Here is a 21935-nt window from a genome sequence, read left to right as displayed (position 1 = left end):
CAGAATTCTATAGTTTTGCAAAAATTTACCGCAGTTTCTTCCATTGCTGGTAAATTCTAAAAGCTCACATTTTAAAATTACGTTTAACACAAAAAAATATCACGGTTTGTTTATAAAATCCGTTGGAACTTGAAATGATAATTTAAAAAAAAAAACAGAACGCATACGAAAATGGCGAAGTTGCTTGATTGAAGGATTGTTATGAGAATAGTTGCCGGAAGAATGGTTATGAGGATGGTTGTCAGAGTTTGGCCCATTCTGAAAATTCTGGCGACTTTTCGAAGGTGTTTGCGTTAATACGTAAGTACCTCAATTGCTAAATGGCGACAGGCAAAATATGCACATTTGGGTTTTATCTCTTCATTCATTGTTTTACATTTTTCTACTTTCATTGTTCATTCAACATTCATTCAACATTCATTGTTCTACAAGAATTTATGATCATAGCAACTTCCCAAATTTTCAAAACTGAAGTTCGAAAATTTAAAGTTGTCAAATAGCGCTCTATCGCCAAATTTCGTTATTTTTTTACAATTTTTAACTATCTGTAGAATATTAGCAGTATACTCTTTTATGTATTTCTAGATAAGTAGATTTATACTTTTTTTTTTTTTTTTTTTAACCGTTAAAAAAATTGGAATTTTATAGATGAAAGATCTTTCTTGTCAGTCCAACCTTTGAAAATTCTATTTTCAGATTTTGAACACCTAGAGAGATTACAGCGTTCATTTCGCTAGTATGGATTATTTATTCATCTGAGCAGGCCATTGTTAAAATATAATGAGTATTACAATTTTGTATTAACTCATGAAACTTTTCTTCGAAAAGCGAAAATTCGTAAATTGCCCTTCATCATGCATTATCTACCGAATGCTTTTAACCAAACTATTCAGGCTTCGCATATAAAAAATCGAGTCTTTTTCGAAGATCAAAATTCATCTAAAAATCTTGTTTTCAATCTGTATTATAATTCTTACCCTTTTGATTTTAAATACATAATTTGCCAATGCATTTTATTCCCGCCCCTTCTCAAAATTGTTAGATAGCTTAAATCACCTTCCCGATTTTGGTCCTGCAGAATTTTAACGCTTCTGAAGATATTTTCCTTTGTCAAAGCTCGTTCAGAATGATTGTTCATATTAACTTCAATCAGATATTACGATTAGAATAATTTTTGAAAATTCATCATAATGGAAGTGAGTATTTTGAAGTATCATTGTATTTTGAAGTGTCTAATATAATACTAAATAATTGCAAAAAGATAAAGACCTTACAATACGTAGATACATTTAAAAAAATATTTTACAGATTTCAATCTTATCATCGCATAAAATGGTAAGAATTTTTAACATATGTTATTCTCAGTGTACATTTTTAGAGTTGGAATTCAGTTTCTCAAATACGTAAATAAAAGTTATCACTAAAACTATGCAAGTTTGAAATTTTATTCATAACTTGTGGATGTATCCATTGATACACAGATAAAATGACGCTAATTTTCATTTGAAAAATAAGACTTTGTAATTTGTTTCAAAATATACCTCCAATATTGAAAATTACACAAAAAAAAGGTTGTAGGGTTTATATTTATTTTAACTAACATTTATTTTAAGTTTAAGCTATCTTTCCTGTCAAGCCTTTACTTTCCCCTGGAATTGCCAATGCCAGAGTATGTAAATTTTAGTAGAACGCGCAGAGTATTCAAATTTTTAGCAGAAGTAATTTGAGTTTAAATAGAAGGGAAACGAGATTTGTAAGTGTGCTTCTTGAATCACGAGCGTGAAGGTTGTTAGGTAGAAATTTAAGAACCGCGCGTTTCGGCCTGTGTGCCTACTTCGGCAGTTAGTTGAATCTTTCAACTTCTTAATCAGAAAGTTTGCTGAATCTCAGCTGTATCTGAGAACGCGGTTAAGATAGTTACAATTATAGAGCCTCGTAGATAGTGACTTCGTTAGTTATTCATCCTGTCATTCATTTTTAGTTGAACTTTTCTATTTTTGTTTAACCGCCGAGTCGGCGTAGTTTGTGAGCGTCAAGTCAACGCAACTGTAATTTCTAAAGTGAAATAAAAAGGGATTAAACCCTCCTTACGAGTTTGTGTAATTTCCAGTTCATAGCAGTCACTACTACTGTTGCGGACAACTTGGGGCCACGCAACATCACAAGGTTTAAACAAATTGCGCATAGTTTAGAATTTTTTAGCTAAAAAAGTTTGCTCTTTCCACTAAAATATGTGAGAAAAACAAATTGATTTTGAAATGCGTTGAATCTGTCAATTATGAATACAAGAAAAGTCGTATTGTCCGAAATGGCAGCATCAGAAAAAAAGAACATTTGTGATTTAAAAATAGAGACAGAGCAGGTGTTACCAGGAACGGAGGCAGAAGTGAGCGTTGCTCACCGTAATTGTGTAGTTAATCTTCTATCGTTTAATTTCCTTTGTTATAATAATAAAATATGTTGTTCGTTTTGTAAGAAAGTCTTTATTAATGCTTTTATCATTTGGAGCATCTACGATCTCTTCGGTGGGCTATCACTAAGAAGAATAAAAAAAAAAAAAAAAAAAAAAAAAAAATTATGCCAGCTGTTGTGATCAACAAAGAAGAAAGTTCTACTGTAATTTAAACAAATTGTTTATAGTTTAAAATTTTGTAGTTAAAAAGGTTTGCTCTTTCCACTGAAATTTGTAAGAAAAACTAATTGCTTTCGAAATTCGTTGAGTCTTAACAAGTCAAATATCTACTAAATAAAGATTGAATTAGAAATTATTTCTTATTTACGTGACTATTGTTATAATGCAGAGAGTATTTACATTCTTTCAACAGAATCATCACTGATGATATGATCTCAATTTATTTATGTGGGGAGAAGAAATGGATAAGAATTTTATTTTTAAATGACTTAAACAAACTTAACAGCAAATGATTTGACTAATGTTTATTGCACTATAGCTAAAATTTTGACTGCTTAAGTGAAAAATATTTCATTTAAAATAATTGAGCTTAAGAAATCAAATTTATTAGTCTCTTTATTTGTCTTTATTCGTCTACTAATTTTATACGAAATCGAATCCTCTTATATCAATAAAAGTGGTGCAAGTGTAATTTTTTACTTAATATATTACTTAATTAATATATTATCATTTTTTACTTACTATATTTTTACTTATTACTGTAAGTTAAACATTATTTAAGTTATAGTATACCAAAAGACATAAAATATATTCTTTACGTGCTTAAATCAGTTGAATTCCTTTCTGCTAGTACTGTAAGTTTTCGTTTATTCTTTATTTTGGTTGATTAGCATAAAGCACATGATGTCTATCTGCGTATTTGGAGGGACGTCTTCGTGGATAATTTTTGGAGGAAAATTGGCTCGCATACACGTTACACATGGAGAAAACCATGAAAACGTTCATGCAGCCAACCTATTCGCTTGTAATAGAACCCATATCGAACTACCAGTGTTCAGCGACTCAGCCGCTGGTGGGCCGACTGAGGAATGACATCAGAGCTGTTGAACAATGGGTTGTCTTCGAAAACATTACAGATTCATTCTACAACTTTGGGATCAGCAAACCTCTTCTTGCTGATGTGAAACCAAACTGTCAGGAATAGATCTCAAGAAAATGCGCAAATATATCTAAAACCTGTGCGGCCTTTTAAAGAGTTTTAATTTCAAAACTTATTAATTTGAAACACTTACTGAAATTTATTTACGAAATATAACTCATAGAATTTAGAAATTAAAAGGGAATTCAGAGAAGGAAAGAAGGGAATTTTAGAATTTCTAATTAAATTAAATTTGAGTATTTGCTCAAAATATAAATTATAATAGCAAACATGAGAAACTGTAACACAGGAGACGTTTAGACAGCAATTTAAATGTATGTGCTCTAAATTTATAAATTTGAGTACTTCCAATATAGAAAAATTCTTTAGCAATAAGCTTTCAAATGGAGGGGATATTAATCATGAAATTCAAAGTTTCCTATTTAACAGGCTTTGAAAATATAATTATTTTAAACAGTAGTATTATTTCTCAAATTATTTTAATCGGTATATTTTATTATCAGTAATTTATGTTACTGGATAATAATTTTTCCAAATTTGAATGATGTAAAAGTATAAAATGTAATAAAATATTTTATGCCACTTAAAAGCCCTTCCCTATTTTGATGTAAATGCCAGAAGTCATTTAATTACATTCACATAATTTACATAGTTATTCAAATAAATGTGAGTGAATATTCATCCAGACATTTATATTATTAACGACTGAAAATTATGAGTAGCAGAATAAATTTAAACAATAATTTAAAAAATAAGAATAAAATTTTCTTCTGCAGCATTTTACACTGACTCATCATTTTGAGTTTGTTGCATATTTTCAGATCTATTCAAGAATTATTAAATAAAACAAAATTTCAATTTAAAAGAGTTAAAATTTACTAGTTCATAGAACATTATTACGTGATCTCAAACATATCCTAGGAATATGATGCGCAGAAATATTTAAGTCTTCAGAGCATAATTAAATTATACATAATTTAACGCATATAAATTATATATAACTTAATTTTGAATATTGGAGAATTTAATTTTGAGCTAGAAGATGTTTAAAAGTAACCAAAAGATTTTGAATATTTTAAAAATAAAAGGACAGAGAGGATCTAGACCAGGGGTGGCCAACCTGTGGCTCGCGAGCCACATGCGGTTCTTTGAAGAACTATTTGTGGCTCTCGATAAATGTACTCGAATTCCCTTTTCATTTTTGTGTATTTTTGTGCATTTTCAAAAATTATCACTCCGTATGTGTTTCAAAATGTTTTTTAAATTACTGACAACAAATATGAAAGTGCAACGTTGTAACAAATTTCTTTTCCGTCCAAGTTAAGAATGGTATGACTCATCGAAAGCTGCGCGAACGAACATTAACAGTGGCGTAACAGTTCCCGTTCGTCGGATTTTTTTCTCCGACTGCCTCGTGAATTATAACTAACATATGGGAGCCAAGGCTTTATCCGGTCGATTGCTTCTGGACGGATGACGATCTACGTAATCGACCGACTCCAGACCGATTTTGAATTTGTAAACTTCCATTGCAAAGGACAGTTGACACTGTGCTCCGGAGAAAATAGTTTGTATCACTCTTGCTACGGATATAACTTGTAATTTTTCGTAAGTTAACTATAATTTGTTTCGTAGTATGTAACATGTGTTGTTATTGTTTTAATAACACAAACCTTGTATTTTCTAAATTTCTTCATTTATTTTCAGTTCTTTAAAAAATATGATGTCAGAGAACGAAAATAAAAAAAAAAAAAAGAAATTACAAGCAAGAAAATAGAAGTTTTAATAATGAGTCGGAGGAGAATTTTTTTACTGACAATAACGGAAAAACATTATGTGTTATTTATAATTCTACGGTCAAAAATTATAAAGCTAGCAATTTACGTCGACATTATGAAACCAATCATTCTCAGTTTTCTGATCAGTATCCACAAAATTCCAAATTAAGATCAAATAACTTGCTTCTTTAAAATTAAATAAACAACAGTCAATTTTGATGACCTTTAGCAATCAAGCTAATAATGTGGTTGAAGCCAGTTTTATTACTGCCTGGAATATTGCTCGTGCAAAACGCCCGTATGGAGAGGGAGACTTTATTAAGAAAAACTTGGAAGATGTACTTAAAGTTTTAGATCCAAATAATGCAGCATTGCACAAAGCTGTTTCGCAAATTCCCATGTCAAGACACACAAGCGAACGACGTATAACTGCAATTAATACATCTCTTGAATATAATTTTAAAAACGATTTGAAGAACTGTATTGCATTCAGCTTAGCCCTTGGCGAATAGACAGATATCACAGATCTTCCGCATTTGGCAGTTTTCATACGTTTTGTTTCACCTGACTTCGTTGTTAAAGAAGAATTATTAGATTCAGTAGAATTTCAAAAGTCAACCTGCGGTGTCGATATTAAAAATGCATTAGATTCCATAATAAGAAAACTTTTGATGTGCCTCTTAATAAACTTATAAGCATTGCAACTGATGGGCTGGGTTAAAAAAATCGATCTTATTGGGCTTTTAAAAGATTATTTTCAAATTCCACAATTCATACCGATTCGCTGCATAATTCACCAAGAGAATCTCTTTTTACAAAATATTTAAAATATCCTGATGTTATGAAAGCAGTGTTACACATTGTAAATTACATTCGCACCAATGCAAAAAATCATCGACAATTCAAAAATTTCCTTGAAGAATTAAAGGACGAAGAACTTCCAAATGACAATAATTTATTTTCCATTGTTAGACGGTTATCTAGCTACAACGTATTAAATCGATTTGTAGATTTGTTTGATCCAATAACTGCATTCCTAAAAGAAAAGTAAATAATCTATTCAGAATTAGACGATGACGCGTGGTTACAAGACTTAATGTTTTTGACTGATGTCATGGAACATTTGCAAACACTGAATTTACAACTGCAGGGAAAAGATAAAATAATATCTGATCTCTCACAGTGTATATTTAGTTTTCATACTAAATTACAGCTTTTTCAAAAGGACATTTAAAAATAAAACATTTTGTCATTTTCTTTGAACTAAAAAAATTTGTTTCAATATTATACAAGAAAAACTCAACGAGTATATAAAAAAGCTAGAAGGAATATTGACGGAATTCCAAAATAGATTTCAAGACTTGAAATATTTTAAATCGTCTCTTGATTTTTTTCTGAATCCATTTAAAATTAACATAATTCAATGTGAGTTTTCCCATTTCCAATATAATTATGACCCAAAAAGCATATGGAAAATTAGAATTAATAGAGATGCAAGAAGATCAAGCTCTACAATTAAAATATAAGTCGACGCCGATTACTGAATTTTGGAAATTTGTACCAGAATCGAAGTATCCTGAATTAAAAAACACTGCTTGTCGAATTATTTCAATACTCGGAACAACGTACTTATGTGAATAATTTTCTTCCACTTTAAAATTCGTGAAATCCAAACACCGATCACTGTTAAGTAACCAGCATCTCAAAGAATTACTGAGAAGTGCTGTCACCAATTATTTACTAAATTTTAAAGAATTATCAAGAGAAGTAAAATAAATGTCTTTAATTTTTAATATTTAAATTCAATACACACATTTTGTACTTTTAGTTATATGTTTTCAATAAATATAATTTCTATAAAAAATTTTAATACTTTTTTTGCATACCTTTTAAATATGTATTTAATTGCAGCTCGCGAAAAACTTCAAATTTTGAAGTATGGCTCGGACTACCAAGGAGCTTGGCCACCCCTGATCTAGACAATTGCTAAATTGTCTAGATTGCTAAATGATGTCCTGAGTATATACTAAGGGATGTGACATTAAGTACCAGGGAGGACGCGTTTAAGAGGATATTAGGACATTCCGGGATGTTCTGAGAATTTAATAAGAAGGCTTAAAGTCCTGATAACATCCCATATGTTGTCAATGGGACACAGTTGATATGTCTCGAGGATATACTGGGATATGCTATTAAGCACTCAGTAGAATGTGTTTAGGAGGTTAGTGGAATACTCTGGGATGTCCTTAAGGTATGGTGGATAGGACTTCAGATCCTAATAACATCCCGTATTCTGTCAATGGGAGCTAGATAGGATGTCCTGAGAATATACTGGGATGTGACATTAAACATTCGGGAGGATGTGTTAAGGAGGCTAGCGGGATATTCCCGGATATCTTGAGGATGTGCGCTTATCCCGTGAGCAACATCCTCAGGATGTTTTTGTGCTATGTGGCTTGTGTAACGCAAATTTTTGTACGAAAAACAACACATATTTGAATTATTTTAACTACTAAAAATGCTTTTACAGGCAACAAAGAAATCATGATATAAATTTGCACGAGAATCAAACATTTTTCAGTTGCACACAATAGAAGTTTAGTCAAGTTATAAGTCATAAAAGAATAAAAATTAAAAACAAAATTGATTTGTTATTGTAAGAATTTTTTTTTTTTTTTTTTTACTTGCAAAATAATTTCAAAAAGGTACATTACCTCGCAAAACTGGTTAATCAAATTTTTCAGAGTTTCAGAAAGTTGAAAAAGCTTTGCTTCCAATTTCTTTCGCTCATGATGCCCCTATAAGCATATATCTGTAACTCATGCATATATAATGAAACTCAATACTGATATACTTAAAAATAGACGCAAATATTTTTTAAATAATGTCATGTATGGAATTAAATAATTTTTATGCTGTTATGTCTCTTGAGTTTTTAACTAAAAAACACGAGACAGATCTTGATAAAATAAATTAAATAGCTTTTTTTTTTTTTTAATTGCTGCTGCCGTTTCAAAATTCTACTAAAGTTCATGAAAATATGATTTTTACAGAAAAAAAGGGGGGAGTTATATGTATCTCAATTCAAATTTACTTAAAAAACGTGTGAAGGGAATATTTGATAATATTTTTCTATTATTAAATTATTAGAGGATCAAAAGTAATTTTGTTTTAAAACATTGCATTCTAATGTTAATTTTGAACCTCAGTTTTAATATTGAAACAATAAACTACGATTTAGACAATTTTATCCTTCATTATATGCCAAGGCAACATGAAAAACTATTGTTGCATTTTATTCCAGTTATAATAATAGGTTCAAAAAGAGAAGTTTCGTCTGCTTATTATACTTAAGCATGTCCTTTTTTTCCCCCTTTAATATTTTATTGAATAGTTCACCTCCTCGCGTATTTTTTTCAACGTATGATTTGATTTGCTTGGTTTATTTAACTATCGCAAAGCACTCGAGGGCCATCTGTTTAATGGAAGGGATGTTTTCGTGGATGGCTGTCTAAGAGAAATTGGCTCATATCCACGTTGCAAATGGGTGTATGTGTGATTATGGCAAAGTCTCGAGGGCTATCTAAGGGGACAGGATTAGAACCTCGGGTCGAACTACCAGTGTTCAGCGACTTTACCGCTCGGCCGCTGGTGAGCCCCTAACTTACAATGACTTTAATATTAACCTTTTAAATTAAGAATACATTTATTAAAAAAACTCTGCACCTAATATTAACATACATTTACGAAGTTAGCACATTTGGAGAAATAATTTTTCTTTGTAGGGAAAGACACACTTCATCTTTTACATTAAAAGACGCTACTATAGTACTATAAGAAATGTAATCTCTTAGTAACAAAAATACAATGCAGCCAGCCCGTTCGCTAGGATTCTAAACCCGGATCAACTACCAGTATTCAACGACTTTACGCTCGGACGTTGGTGGGCCTAGAGTATAATTTAAAAACTCCCAATTTATGGCAAAAATTTTAAATGTATGCACAAAAATTAAAATATATTGTGTAAGTAAATAGAATATTCCTGTCACTGAGAAGTTCTTTGAAATACACAATATAATAATATTGTGTATTATTTAGATGTACTTTTTAATGTGCTTGCTATGTTTATCGCATTAAACATAGCACATTAAAGTCTATTCAGGATTAATATACACGGCATACTTTTACCTCTCAGTTTTCAAGCGGTAAAATTAGAAGGAAAAGGGGGATCAACACGCGTGTGAATACAGATTATGTTTATTAACTCCTTTTTTTTAAATCAGTAACATGTGCCTTGTAATGAAACAGAAGGCCACCGCGTTAATCGGATTTGAATCCTGGTCTTTTCTGGCCGCCCTCTCTTTGGCCATTGGTAAGCGTGAAAAAAATTCAAAGAAACTAGAATTTCGATTTCTGAATTTCCGTTTTCAATGGCGCCAAATCGGGGCGGGTTATATGGTTAACACTAAAGATGTGAAAAAATTCATTAAATGCACCCAAAGAAGGATTTATCCAATGCAAGAAAACAGATTCACCCAGAATTTCACTAATTTTGAGTTTACGAAGTGCCATCAAGATAAAAGGTGAGCAGTTTTAAACCATTCATGTCACTTAATCAAATTTTTAAGTTTAATTTACTAATTCTCCTACCAGAAGTCAAGGCCCACCAGCGCCCGAGCAGTAAAGTCGCTGAACACTGGTAGTTCGGTCCGAGGTTAGAATCCCGCGAACGGGCTGGCTGCATGGGCGTTTTCGTGGTTTTCCCCATGCGTAGCGTGTATACGAGCCAGTTTTCCTTAGAAAGTCCTCCACGAAGGCATCCCTCCCTTTAGGCAGATAGCCCTCGTTTGCTTTGCCATAACTCAACACACCACCACCATCCTACCAGAAGTCAAAGTATGCCAGAAATTCGTGAGCTTCAAAATGTTCGAATTTAACTAATGCAAACAAAATCATCTTCAAACTGTAATAATATATTACCTGCCTGCAACATTATCTTACTAAAATAAAAGAAATGTAATTTAGAATGATTTTTACTTTATGGCTTTTATTGAATTTCTTCAGTTTTTTTTCTTCGACTTCATATTCGGTAATCAAGGAGAAAAAGTTTCGCCGAAATCGATACACAAGCTTTCTTTTTTCATCATGAATATTTTGATACTCTTCAGAAACTCTTTCAGCCCCTCTACAAATAGTTTCCTAAAGGAAAAAAATATTCTTATCAAACACATATGATTTCTTTTGAAGACGTTTTTATACTATTTAGTCAAAACTTTCTTATTGTAAAACGCATTATAGAACATCCATAGCAAACTCGTATGTATATAGCAAGATTCTTTTTTTTTTTTTTTTTTTTTGTACTTCCTGATTATCTGCACACGTATCACAAGTCGCTAACTATTTAGTGATTTTATAAATAGAAGAAAAGCTTTTTTATTGCTATATCTACAGCTTATATGTTCATTTCGTAAACAATAATAAAAGCATTTTATGAGAAAGAAACAAGAAATTGTCAGTGAAAAACAAGAATCTCGATGTTTACATTGTTACAACCGATGGGTATCATAGTTCAGAGAAATGACGGTCAACTGACATGTTAATTCACCTGCACACAAATATGCACATGCATGAATTAGCTGTTGCAGCGTATGTACTTGAAAACATGCAAAAGTACTGCAAATATACCGAATGTTAAAACCGAGGATGTGGACAATCAAAAAGTTCCTTTTTTAAGTATGAAGTCGTTACAAATAATTTTACATGAAAGTTTATAGTATTAAATTATGCTAGAAATACGTTTAAATAAATTATTATTTAAAACTCATAATACATTAAGGAACTAAAAAGAGAAAAATAATTTATCATAGTTTAATGGGAACAAATTGTTAAATACAATTAAGTACAACAATTTTCTAAAAAGAAATTATTTGCAATTTTCTGGCACGAATAATAAAAGAAAACAGCTGATGTGTACACCACATGACTTTTTTGTATGGAGTATTAATTTATATGCATTTTTTCCAGCACTTCATTTAAACTTATTTCCTCGAATTTTGTTAGAGATATATTTTTCATTCAATTAATCCAGTTCTCACTTCGCGGCAAGGCAAAAATACATAAAAACTCTAAATATTTTCATTAAAAAATGAAACATAGAGAAAAACATAAAACACCAAATACAGTTAAAATAATTAAAAGAACAATTTTTACAATTAAAATTACAGAATCGGACTTTTTCTGAAATGACATGCTCATTTTTTTCCATATTTCGAATCTACGACTCAGATTATGCCAAACTCTTTCGTAAAAATCGCAAGAGTAATTAAGACACAATAACACGCCGAATAAATACTAATTCAGAAGTCAAACAACAAAATAGACCAGACTAGAAACCAGGTCTAGAAACCAGACTTCGCGAATTTCATTTCTCTTGCATCGAAATTGATGAGCTAATTTCTCTCACTGAACTCTGTTTGAAACAAACACATTTTGTTTTCCAAAATAAATATTACAAGCAAACTGAGGGATTAGCCATGGGAAGCCCTCTCAGTCCCATCCTGGCTGATATCTACATGCATTATTATGAATCAAAACTGTTTGAAACTTTAAACTTCCCGGCATGGTTCCGCTACGTAGACGATACTTTTACCCTGTTTGAAGGTAATAAAGATGATTTAAATAAAGTTCTTTCAACAATGAATTCTATCGATCCTGCTATTCAGTTCACTTTTGAACTTGAGACTTGCAATTCTCTTCCGTTTCTCGACATTCTGGTCACACGTAACACATCCAATTTCAGTACTACAGTTTACCGTAAACCTTCATCTGTTTGCCTTCCACCACACTTTAAATCATGTCATCCGACTAAACAAAAGTTAGCTTCATTTTATTCCTATGTTTTCCGTGCTCTTCAAGTTTGCTCCTCCAAACTAGCCCTTGATGAAGAACTAAATTATTTAAAAGCAATAGCTATTGACAGGGGCTTTTCACCCAACATTATTAATCAAGCAGTTAAAAAATTCTCATCTCAACACACTAAAAGCCACACTCTTATTTTAGGAGATTATAAAAATTCTGTTGTCATTCCCTTCTTTCCATCAATTAGCTATAAAGTTGCACATATTTTGCAGAAATTTAACTTTCGGGTTGTTTATTCTCCCATCAATAAAATTCGGACTTCTATACTCAAAGACCCCATTCCGGATATGAATTCCTGGGGTATTTATAGGATTCCTTGCCAGTGTGGTTTAATTTACATTGGCCAAACTAAGAGAGCCTTAAAATTTCGCATCAAGGAACATGAGGCATATGTTAGAAAAAAGGAAACACAGAAGTCTTCTGTTGCTCAACATTGTTGGTCCGAAAATCACACTTTTAATTTTTCTGCTGCTAAAATTATTCAAAAAACATCTTCCATTGGAGAACTGGATTTTCTAGAGGCATTTCACATTCATAAAAATCTTTCTGTTCTAGTTAACGATCCTAATTCCAATCCAAATTTACCTTCGGCTTTTAGAGAAATTATGTTTTAGTTCTGGTTTCGCCAACAGATGGCGCCACTTGCTTATTCTTGTCCAGGCTTTCTTATCTTATCTAATCATTATTTCCTATCTTGTTCATTTGCGGTTTTGCAGCTGAAGATGGTGGTTCGGTAAAACCATCGAAACTAGTCCTGTGAAAATTTTGCAAATATTACGCTGATTTATGTTGTTTGACTTCTGAATTCGCAAGAGTAGTTTTTAAAAAATTAGCTCTCAAAATTTTAGCTCCTCAATGTTAATTGACTTTGATATATATTTATTATAATCTCTTTTTTGTTAAACTTACTTGATTCTTTCTTCCCTAATTCGAAATTTAGGTTCATTCCAAATAAAATTCGCCAACTTTTTATGATTTATTTTTAAATAATTTTTATAAATTTTTCGAAAAAAAGAATTTGAATTATAACCCATAAAATTTTTTCCATCATCTTAAAGTACATGTGTTTCTAACCATACCTGCAAACAATTTGAGTTTTTTATTCAAATTTCCTAGGATATACGTGAATTTACATTTTGGAGCGTTTTGAAATTTGACATATTTATTATAAGTGATAATAACGAAAATGCGGTGTACGCATTTTGTTAAAATTTAAAAGTATGAAAGATGCCTTTTCCCCCGTTTGTGCACACACACACACACACACAAAAAAAAAAAAAAAAAAAAAAAAAGGGGGGGGGGGCAAAGGAAAATAGGTTGCTATAAATTAAAAAGTTCGCTAATTATTCTTGGCTCAAACTGAAAAAAAATTCGCGAAGATAAATTTTTTAATTTCTTCATAAATTTCTCACCAGAAATTATAAAATTTAATATCTAGGCATAATTTGAGTCGTAGAATCGAAATATGGAAAAAGCATTGGTACGTTATTTCAGGAAAAGTTTTGTGTTAAAATACCTATGTTAGAACAAAGCTATATATAAAACTATCTAATACATATCCTTTCGAGACATGGAAAGCGCAATTTGAATTTCGTCAATCGGCGGAGTAGAACAGGAGATATAGAAGTGTATTTTTTTTTTTAAATCACTTCATATGCGGTCAGATCGTAAATTTACCATCCCTTTTTTCAGGGAGAGAGCTGACGAGGAGGGGATAATCTTGCTCGGGGTCTTGAGAAAATGTGGGGGGCCGTTTAAACATGTTACTTCTCTACATTCAGTTTTATACAGAGGAAAATACAAACTGAATTTTTCTAATGAATGGAATTTTGTACAATGAAAATTTATTATTGAGCGAAAAACTGTAAGGCAAATAACATCTTTTTTTAAAGCCATAGGAGTAGAAAGACAGATATTTGTTACATAAATAAATTTGTAGTAAATATTGAGTTTTTCATTTCGAATGCTATGTTACATGTATGCGAAGTAGCTGAGTATCTGAAAAAATAGTCTTCATTCAAATGGCCTTCAACCTTTTCACGTCTAAAGGACTGTTTTTCAATTACATTGTGGTCGCTGCTTTTTGGTTAATTTTCTAATGACATATAAACATTAATTTTTTTTTTTATTTGAGACTTGTGAATAAAATAACGCAAACTAGACTTCAAAAAATTCTTCAGAATGAAGTTAAATAATACCTTAAAAATACAATATTGGTGCACTTTTGGGTTTTATATGTAGTAGTTAATATGGAATCCTTAATATATATATATCTATGTATAGGTATATATAAACGGAACAAAATATAGAACAAGGTATAAAATATCAAAGAAGAATATCTTTATTATACAATGTTCATTACCATACGTATGTTTACGTAATATCAATATAAATGGTTAGTTAGGTTTTGTAAACATATAATTTATTTTTATATTTTGTATTTTTTGTATTATACATATCTGAAGTTTAATTTTACTTGTTCTTTACGACTTTAAGTGAGAAAGAATTGTTAGGGCATTTATAGGGATTACATTATATGCAATCAGTTAAGATCCGACTTTTCCTTTCTTTTAATCATTATATATATTTAAATACTACTTTATAAGTATACATAAAATATAGCAGTTTTTTAAGCTTCTTATTTATATATCTATTGTTTGGTCTGGTTTGTTTGATTATAGCAAAGCATTCGACGGCTATTTGCCTAAGGGTAAGGGCGCCTCGCGGAGAACTTTTTAAGCAAAACTGACTCTTACGCACGTTACACGTGGGGAAAACCACGCAAACGCCAATACAGCCATCCCGTTCGGATTCGAACCCCGAATCAACCTGCCAAAGTTCAACGACTTTACCTCTCAGCTGCTAGTAAGCCACACACACACATCCACACATATACGTTAAATTATATTTACATGTCGTTTATTAAGTATAATTGAATGCAATTTAATCATAAAGAGTTAGAAAATATTCTACGGAATTACTTCACTTCGTAGACTTTTTGTAAGCTTCACCATATTTCTTAAAGAGAATCTCAGTGCTAGTTCCATTTCCAAGCCGTTTATGTACTTTACTTTTTATGCTTTGAATTATATTTAGAGAATTATTTCACCTGGTTATAGCTGAAAATGCAGTTTTTTAATTGTAGAATTTAAGGGTAAAAAGAGAATTATGTCCTTTTCTAATTATTCTTGAAGCATTTAATTTTTTTTAAAAAGGGCACATTAATACGGATCACTGAACTAAGGTACTCGATACACGACAGATTAATCAGCTACTAAATTTTGATTTTCATTGAGTAAAAATGAATTCATCTGGATTCTATAAGAAAGCAGATATTCAAAAATGTTTTTTCTATTCTCGCAGTCATAACATTTTTCTTAAATATTCAGCTAATTCATATTCAAATACTCCAATCCATTACAATTAGTAATAAATCGATACAGTAAATAAATAATTAAAATCAATTGAATGGAATTTTAATTGCCATTTTCCCTCTGATAACCCCCTCTTTAGAGTTCAATAACAGTCGATCAGCTTTTGTTGGGGTTCATTTTTCTTTATGGTATGCTTATGTTATATATGTATGTATTATGCATTGCTCATACTCGTCAATTGCAACTTTTAATATCTCTTGGAAAAAAAATCAGTATGGGAATCCAGAAAATGATTCTTAGTGACTCTAAAACTATTATTACTAGGCATTGTCACTGCACAGTGTTTAAAAAAAATCCCATTGTTTAAAGGTAGATCCTATGCTTATATCCTAGTCTACAATTAAAAGCTGCGAGTCAAAATTAAGGGGGTTGCTCTTAGGAAGCCTTAATTAGAAGTAGTTATAGGAAATGTAAATCAATACTTATTATCTTATGGATTAAACACTTACTCCCTATTTGATCACGTGTATGGCAAACGGATATTCGTCAATCATAAAGAAAAGAAAGGTGAATCAAAATGAGTTATATTCTTGTTTTTCCAACTGCAAAACCATTTTAAGCTACTATCGGATTTAATCTTTAAATTATTCCAATAATAATCAGAACAATGGGGGCCACTATTCTTAACTATAATTTATTAATGCAAATCCTATTTTGGTTTCAAATGCCTTTCATTAATTACATTAATGATATGGATATTTACTAATTATTACTATTACTAAAATAGTTGTAAATACTTTATTACTGATATGTTTATGTACTATTTTATTAAAAAACTTATTTATTAATTTATTAATAAATTTATTATAATTTATTAATATTAATTATTTATTTATTAATAAACCAAAAAAGTGCATACTAATATTATTAAGCTGTTTAATAAATACGTAAAAGAGCACTTCAAAACTTTTCGTATCCTATGTAATTTGTCTCCATTCCGATACCGTGTGCATCCTTGTACGCGTTACTGACTTACAGTGAAAAACAGAGGAGAGCTCCATTCAAGATTTTATTCCTGATCTACTGATACTGAGATCTAAAAACACTTTTTTTTAACATATCTCCCCTTATGATCCCTGACACAGCCGTTTACTTTCCCGTTCCGTAATTAACGTCAGTCTCCTGCTCTTGACCGCATATGCCAAGCCACCATTTTTTTTAGGTCCAAAGGGGCTTTGTCCCTGAGAGACTACCGTTTTCGTTTTGCGATTTTGCGTCGAATTACTCTGAATGTCCGTTTTACATTTCAAACTGTTGCCACCAAATATTATCGCCCTGCTTTATATTTGAAGAAATTAAATAATGAAGAATCTGCACAAATGTATGCATGTTTCTCGCATTGTGATAAACATCGGTACCTAGCGCCATCAAATTTTGAATGACGTAATCCAACGGCGAATATGGACATGTGAAAGACAAAATTTGAAATTTGTTTTATTATTGATTTCATATTTTGTAAAATTTTAACGACTTTTTGATTAACAAACTCAAGGTTTCAAAGCGAGCAATGGCAACGTTGTACAGAAAAAAAATATTTTTATTTGTTGCACGTGAGACTGTATCAGAAATTCTAAAGAGATGCTCAATTTAAAATTATTTTTCTATATTGCTCTTTCAGTGAATTTTATCGTTTAAGTGCGAAGAACTTGATTTTTAATAAATAAAGGTAACACACAAAATGTTAAAAAAACGCCTTTTGGACGTAATTTAAAATCTGAAACCTCTCAGATTTTTATCATTTATTTTTGTTTTTCGCAGTGCACATACAAAAACGACCAAGTTCATAACAGCAAGCAAAAGTTTGATTTCCGCTAATTTCGGCTTTACAGAAATTCCATCATTTGGAGATAACAGTAAATATAGATAACGACTTGTGCTCAATCACTGAATCAGATCCCACAGCAGAATTAGCCAATGAACTCCAGTCGTCATATTGTACCCTGCAAAATTATCGAGAATAAGATAAGACAGTTAAGAGTTTGTATGTTACTTGAACTCTCTGATAATAGGATACAGCTTTCTTTTGTCTGTAGCTCCTTATTCAGTAAAGAAAAGAAAAAAAAGAGAATTGTCACTAGAGCACATTAGAAATGGGTACTTATGTATTTTTGAAACCATCTTAGTAGAATCGCCATATTACCATAATGTGTCAAGATTTGGCAACCATGCACATAAACATTCTTCAGGAAATCATACTCGTAACATTCTTTGTCAAACTACGTCCCCAATTTCTGGAGGTTTTTTTTTTTTTTTTTTTTTTTTTCAATTTCTGAAGTTTTGCTACGTCGCCAATTTCTGAAGTTCCAAAGGTTTTCATAGGCAAACCCTGGTTTTTAGTCCAAAGGGCCAATTTGCGCTGAAGGACTATTAATTTCGCCTTGGCATTTTGCGTTAAGAACTTTAAAAGGCTGTATCACTTTTCAAATCGTTGAAACCATATATTATCGCCGTGTATTATATTTAATGAAATTTAATAATGAAGAATCTGCATAAATGTATGCATGTTTCTCGCATTGCGATAAAACAACGGTACCTAGAGCCTTCAAAATTTGAATAACGTACGTTTCCGCCCGAATATGAAATCTGGAATCCAAAGGCCAAATATGAATATGAATCTGGCCCGAACATGGATCTGGAAGCCAAAATTTGGAATATGGAATTTGTTTTATTATCTCTTTCATATTTTGTAAAACTTTAACGAATTTTTGGTTAACAAACTCAACGATTTCAAGGCAGGAAATGACAACACTATATACGGTTAAAAAAAAAAAGTGTGTATCGAAAATTCAAATTCTAAAGATAGGCTCATTTTAAAATTATTTTGCGATATTACTGTTGAATTGAATTTTATGGTTTAAGTGTAAAGAACATAATATTTAAAAAAAAAAAAAAAAAAAAAAAAAAAAAAAACATGAAAGGTTTCGGATTTTAAATTTCGTCCAAAGGGACTTTTTTTAACGCTTTTTGTGTTACCTCTATTTATTAAACATTATGTTCTCTGCACTTAAACCATAAAATTCAATTCAACTGCAATGTCGCAAAATAATTTTAAAATGAGCATATCTTTAGAATTTCCGATACACAGTTCCTTGCGCTGAAGACAAAAAGGCTTCCCCCCCCCCCGTAGAGTGTTGCCATCGCTCGCTTTTAAATCGTTGAGTTTCTTAATAAAAAATTCGTTAAATTTTTAAAAAATATGAAATTGATAATAAAACAAATTTCAAATTTGAGCTTTCATATGCCCATATTTGTAGTAGGATTAAGTCAATCAAAATTGGATCGCTGTAGGTACTGTTGTTTTATCACAATGCGAGAAACATACATACATTTATAGAGATTCTTCATTATTTAATTTCTTCAAATATACTGCAGGACTCTAACATTTTGTGGCAACAATATGAAAAGTGATACGCCGTTTATAATGATTCGACGCAAAATCGCAAAACAATACTCGTTCAGGGACAAAGCCCCTTTGAACTAATATATAAAGGTAACAAACAAAACGCTAAAAAAAAAAGCCCCCCCCCTTTTTTTTTAAAGCCAGAAGGACTATTAATTTCGTTTTGGCATTTTGCATTGATTCACTATAAATGTCAGTTCACTTTTGAAATTGGTGCTACCAAATATTATCGCACTGTTATATTTAAAGAAATTAAATAATGAAGAATCGGCATAAATGTATGTATGTTTCTCGCATACTGATAACACGACTGTACCTACAGCCTTCAAATTTTGAATAACGTAATCTTACACAGAATATTGGCATCTGGAAGCCCTAATTTGGAATTGGTTTTATTATCGACTAGCTGCTATGCGGCCAGCCTTCGTCTGGCTTTTAAATGTACCGGGAAAATGCCTAAAGGAAACATCAAACATTAAATTTAAAAACTGCACAGAATTTTACTCTGCAGAACAACTTTATCAAAAACAAAGAAAAAAACAAGAAAAACATGCACACAAATTTCAATAAAAATGTATTACATATAAAAAAATTGCAATGAAATAAGCAATATCCCTTAATACAAATATTAATTATCCTAATAAATAAATTAACAAGCTGTCCGTTGTATTCTTTCGACAAACGTCCAGTATCCAAGAGAAAAATTAAAAATTGCACAGCATTATCGCCCTCACGTACCCATTAGAGTTTTTAACTTGCAGGTGTTTCATATTCGGCAGCTGCTAATTAAGCTGCATTACACCCTTTCTAACAACCAGAATAACTGGACTCTAGGAAGGAAAATTATTGAATTTATGTTCATTCTTAATGATCATTCCGAAGTTACTCATGACATTTTGACCCGGTGCCCTTTAACCCCCCCCCAACACACAAAAGAAACATTAAAAGAAAATAAACTTATGAAATATATACAGTGCAATTACACAATGATATGTATATTCCTGCTTAATCTTTTTTTTTTTTTTCTTTTCTTTTCAATAAGAGTTGGATACAGAAATAAATAGTTTTATAAAGACAAGCTTTCAAAATTTATTAAGATTTAAAAAATGTTACTTATATTTGTACATCCATCAAGTGAACAATTTAAGAACGTTTTACTTCTAATTTAGGTTAAAATCCTAGTATACCGTGCAACCTTGGCGTGATTTTGAAAATTATCGCCAACACCAAAAATGATCCAAAGAACGTCTATATACTATATGTGTACATACATAATATATACTATATTATATAACTATACATATTCTTTGAATGATCTGTTTACTACTCATCGTACATGTCCCGTTTTTACTGCTCATCACAAAGTCGCCAAAAGTAGCCAAATCCCGTGTGCACCGGATACTAGGATTAAACGCTAATTTATTTCAACGAATACAATTCCATAAAGTCAAATATGTTAAAATCAAACTCACCTTCGTAAACTCTTCTAAGCTTCTTCGTTTCGCCTTCAGAATTTTATGTACTTCATTATAGAAATTCGATATTTCGTTTTCTAGTTCTGACATGAAATCTACTGAACGAGAATTTTCTGAAATATTATTACAACTATTTTCACTTTTAGAACAATTAGCATCAATATCTCGAAGCTCATTTTGTTCTTCACGCGAATTACAGGCCATGTTTCCAAATGACTCACTGAAATGTAACTTAGCAATTTATTTTGAATTAATCTAAGAAATTTCAGGGGGGATATTTATACAAATTTTAGAATCCTCTTAACTTACGTAAACAAAATAGCCCTTTATGTTGCAACCACAATCACAAAACCTAAACGTGTCAAGTTATCGCCAAAAATCGCTGCCACTTACGATTCTTAAACGCAAACGAAAAAAAAATACAGTAATACTTTCAATTTAGTCTAAAGTGAGCACATTTTCATTGAGACAAAGCGAGACAAATGGAATGAAATGAGACTTATAGTTTAGTTATGAAAACAAACCAATAATTCAAAAAATGTATTTTTATGTAAACATTCATATATTTGTCTATAAATATACAAAAATATATTTATTATTAACTATTGGTAACTATAAAAATATTTGTAAAAAACAATAATTTGAATATCATATTTTTAATTAATTTAATATTTTATTTTTAAAAATTATGATTTTCTTTCACGGTTATATTTTTTATCCGAGTGAATACTTTGCAATAGATTCGAATCATTTATTAAAATGTCGTGAAATTTCTCACATGAACTGGTTAAATTATATTTTAGGCTCAATACAGATTTTAGAGTTTTAATGTTCAACTGCGTTTTTCCAATGGTCCGTATTTTATTGATACTAGAAAAAAAAAAAAAAAAAAAAAACACTTTCTGTTGCTGCATTTATTTCTGGAAGCGAGAGCTCGTGTTCTACAGTTTTCAAAATATTTTCATAAGGAATATTATTCTGTTTAAAATGAAGGAATAACTCCATCCATTTTTTTTGTCTGTTTCCACATTTGCAGACAACCAACATTTAATTTTTTCATCAGTAACATATTTTTTTACCAATGACACCTCATCAAAAAGATCATTTTCGCAAATATTATTCTTCGGAAAATGGTTACTAATATATTAAAAAGATAAATTCCATAAAATTTCCCTTTTCAAAGTCACCCAATGAAAGTTTTGAATATCATCGAATTGAACTGCCCGTTCTTCAAGATCAATGAAAGTTTTGAATATCATCGAATTGAACTGCCCGTTCTTCAAGATATTCGAAGCAGTTATTATAAAAATGTCTGACTCCTTTCAGAAAATCAGTTCGTTTAATATGGCACCTTGTTT

The 21935-nt window shown here is 30.9% G+C and overlaps 1 protein-coding gene across 2 annotated transcripts in view; it reads right to left on the bottom strand.

Moving 5' to 3' along the window:
• The window catches only part of LOC118205557 (synaptonemal complex protein 3-like), a 32523-nt gene extending 11497 nt beyond the window's left edge, over positions 1-21026 (bottom strand). Inside the window, exons 1-3 of one of the 2 annotated variants that reach the window (XM_035377847.2) lie at positions 20575-21018; positions 10388-10549; positions 8065-8148 (exon numbers count right to left, since the gene is read on the bottom strand). In XM_035377847.2, the coding sequence (XP_035233738.1) occupies positions 8065-8148; positions 10388-10549; positions 20575-20781 (453 nt within the window). In that variant the 5' untranslated portion in view covers positions 20782-21018. Of the gene's footprint in view, positions 1-8064; positions 8149-10387; positions 10550-20574 lie in introns of both variants that reach the window. The other variant, XM_035377848.2, reaches the window with a different exon arrangement.
• Positions 21027-21935: the final 909 nt, after the last annotated feature.

This window comes from Stegodyphus dumicola, chromosome 5 (assembly GCF_044657685.1).
Source record: "Stegodyphus dumicola isolate Sdum_Otavi_A_Nest chromosome 5, ASM4465768v1".
Classification (NCBI taxonomy): domain Eukaryota; kingdom Metazoa; phylum Arthropoda; class Arachnida; order Araneae; family Eresidae; genus Stegodyphus; species Stegodyphus dumicola.
The sequence above is the reverse complement of the archived record's forward strand: the minus strand, read 5'-3'. Positions and strand labels throughout refer to the sequence as shown.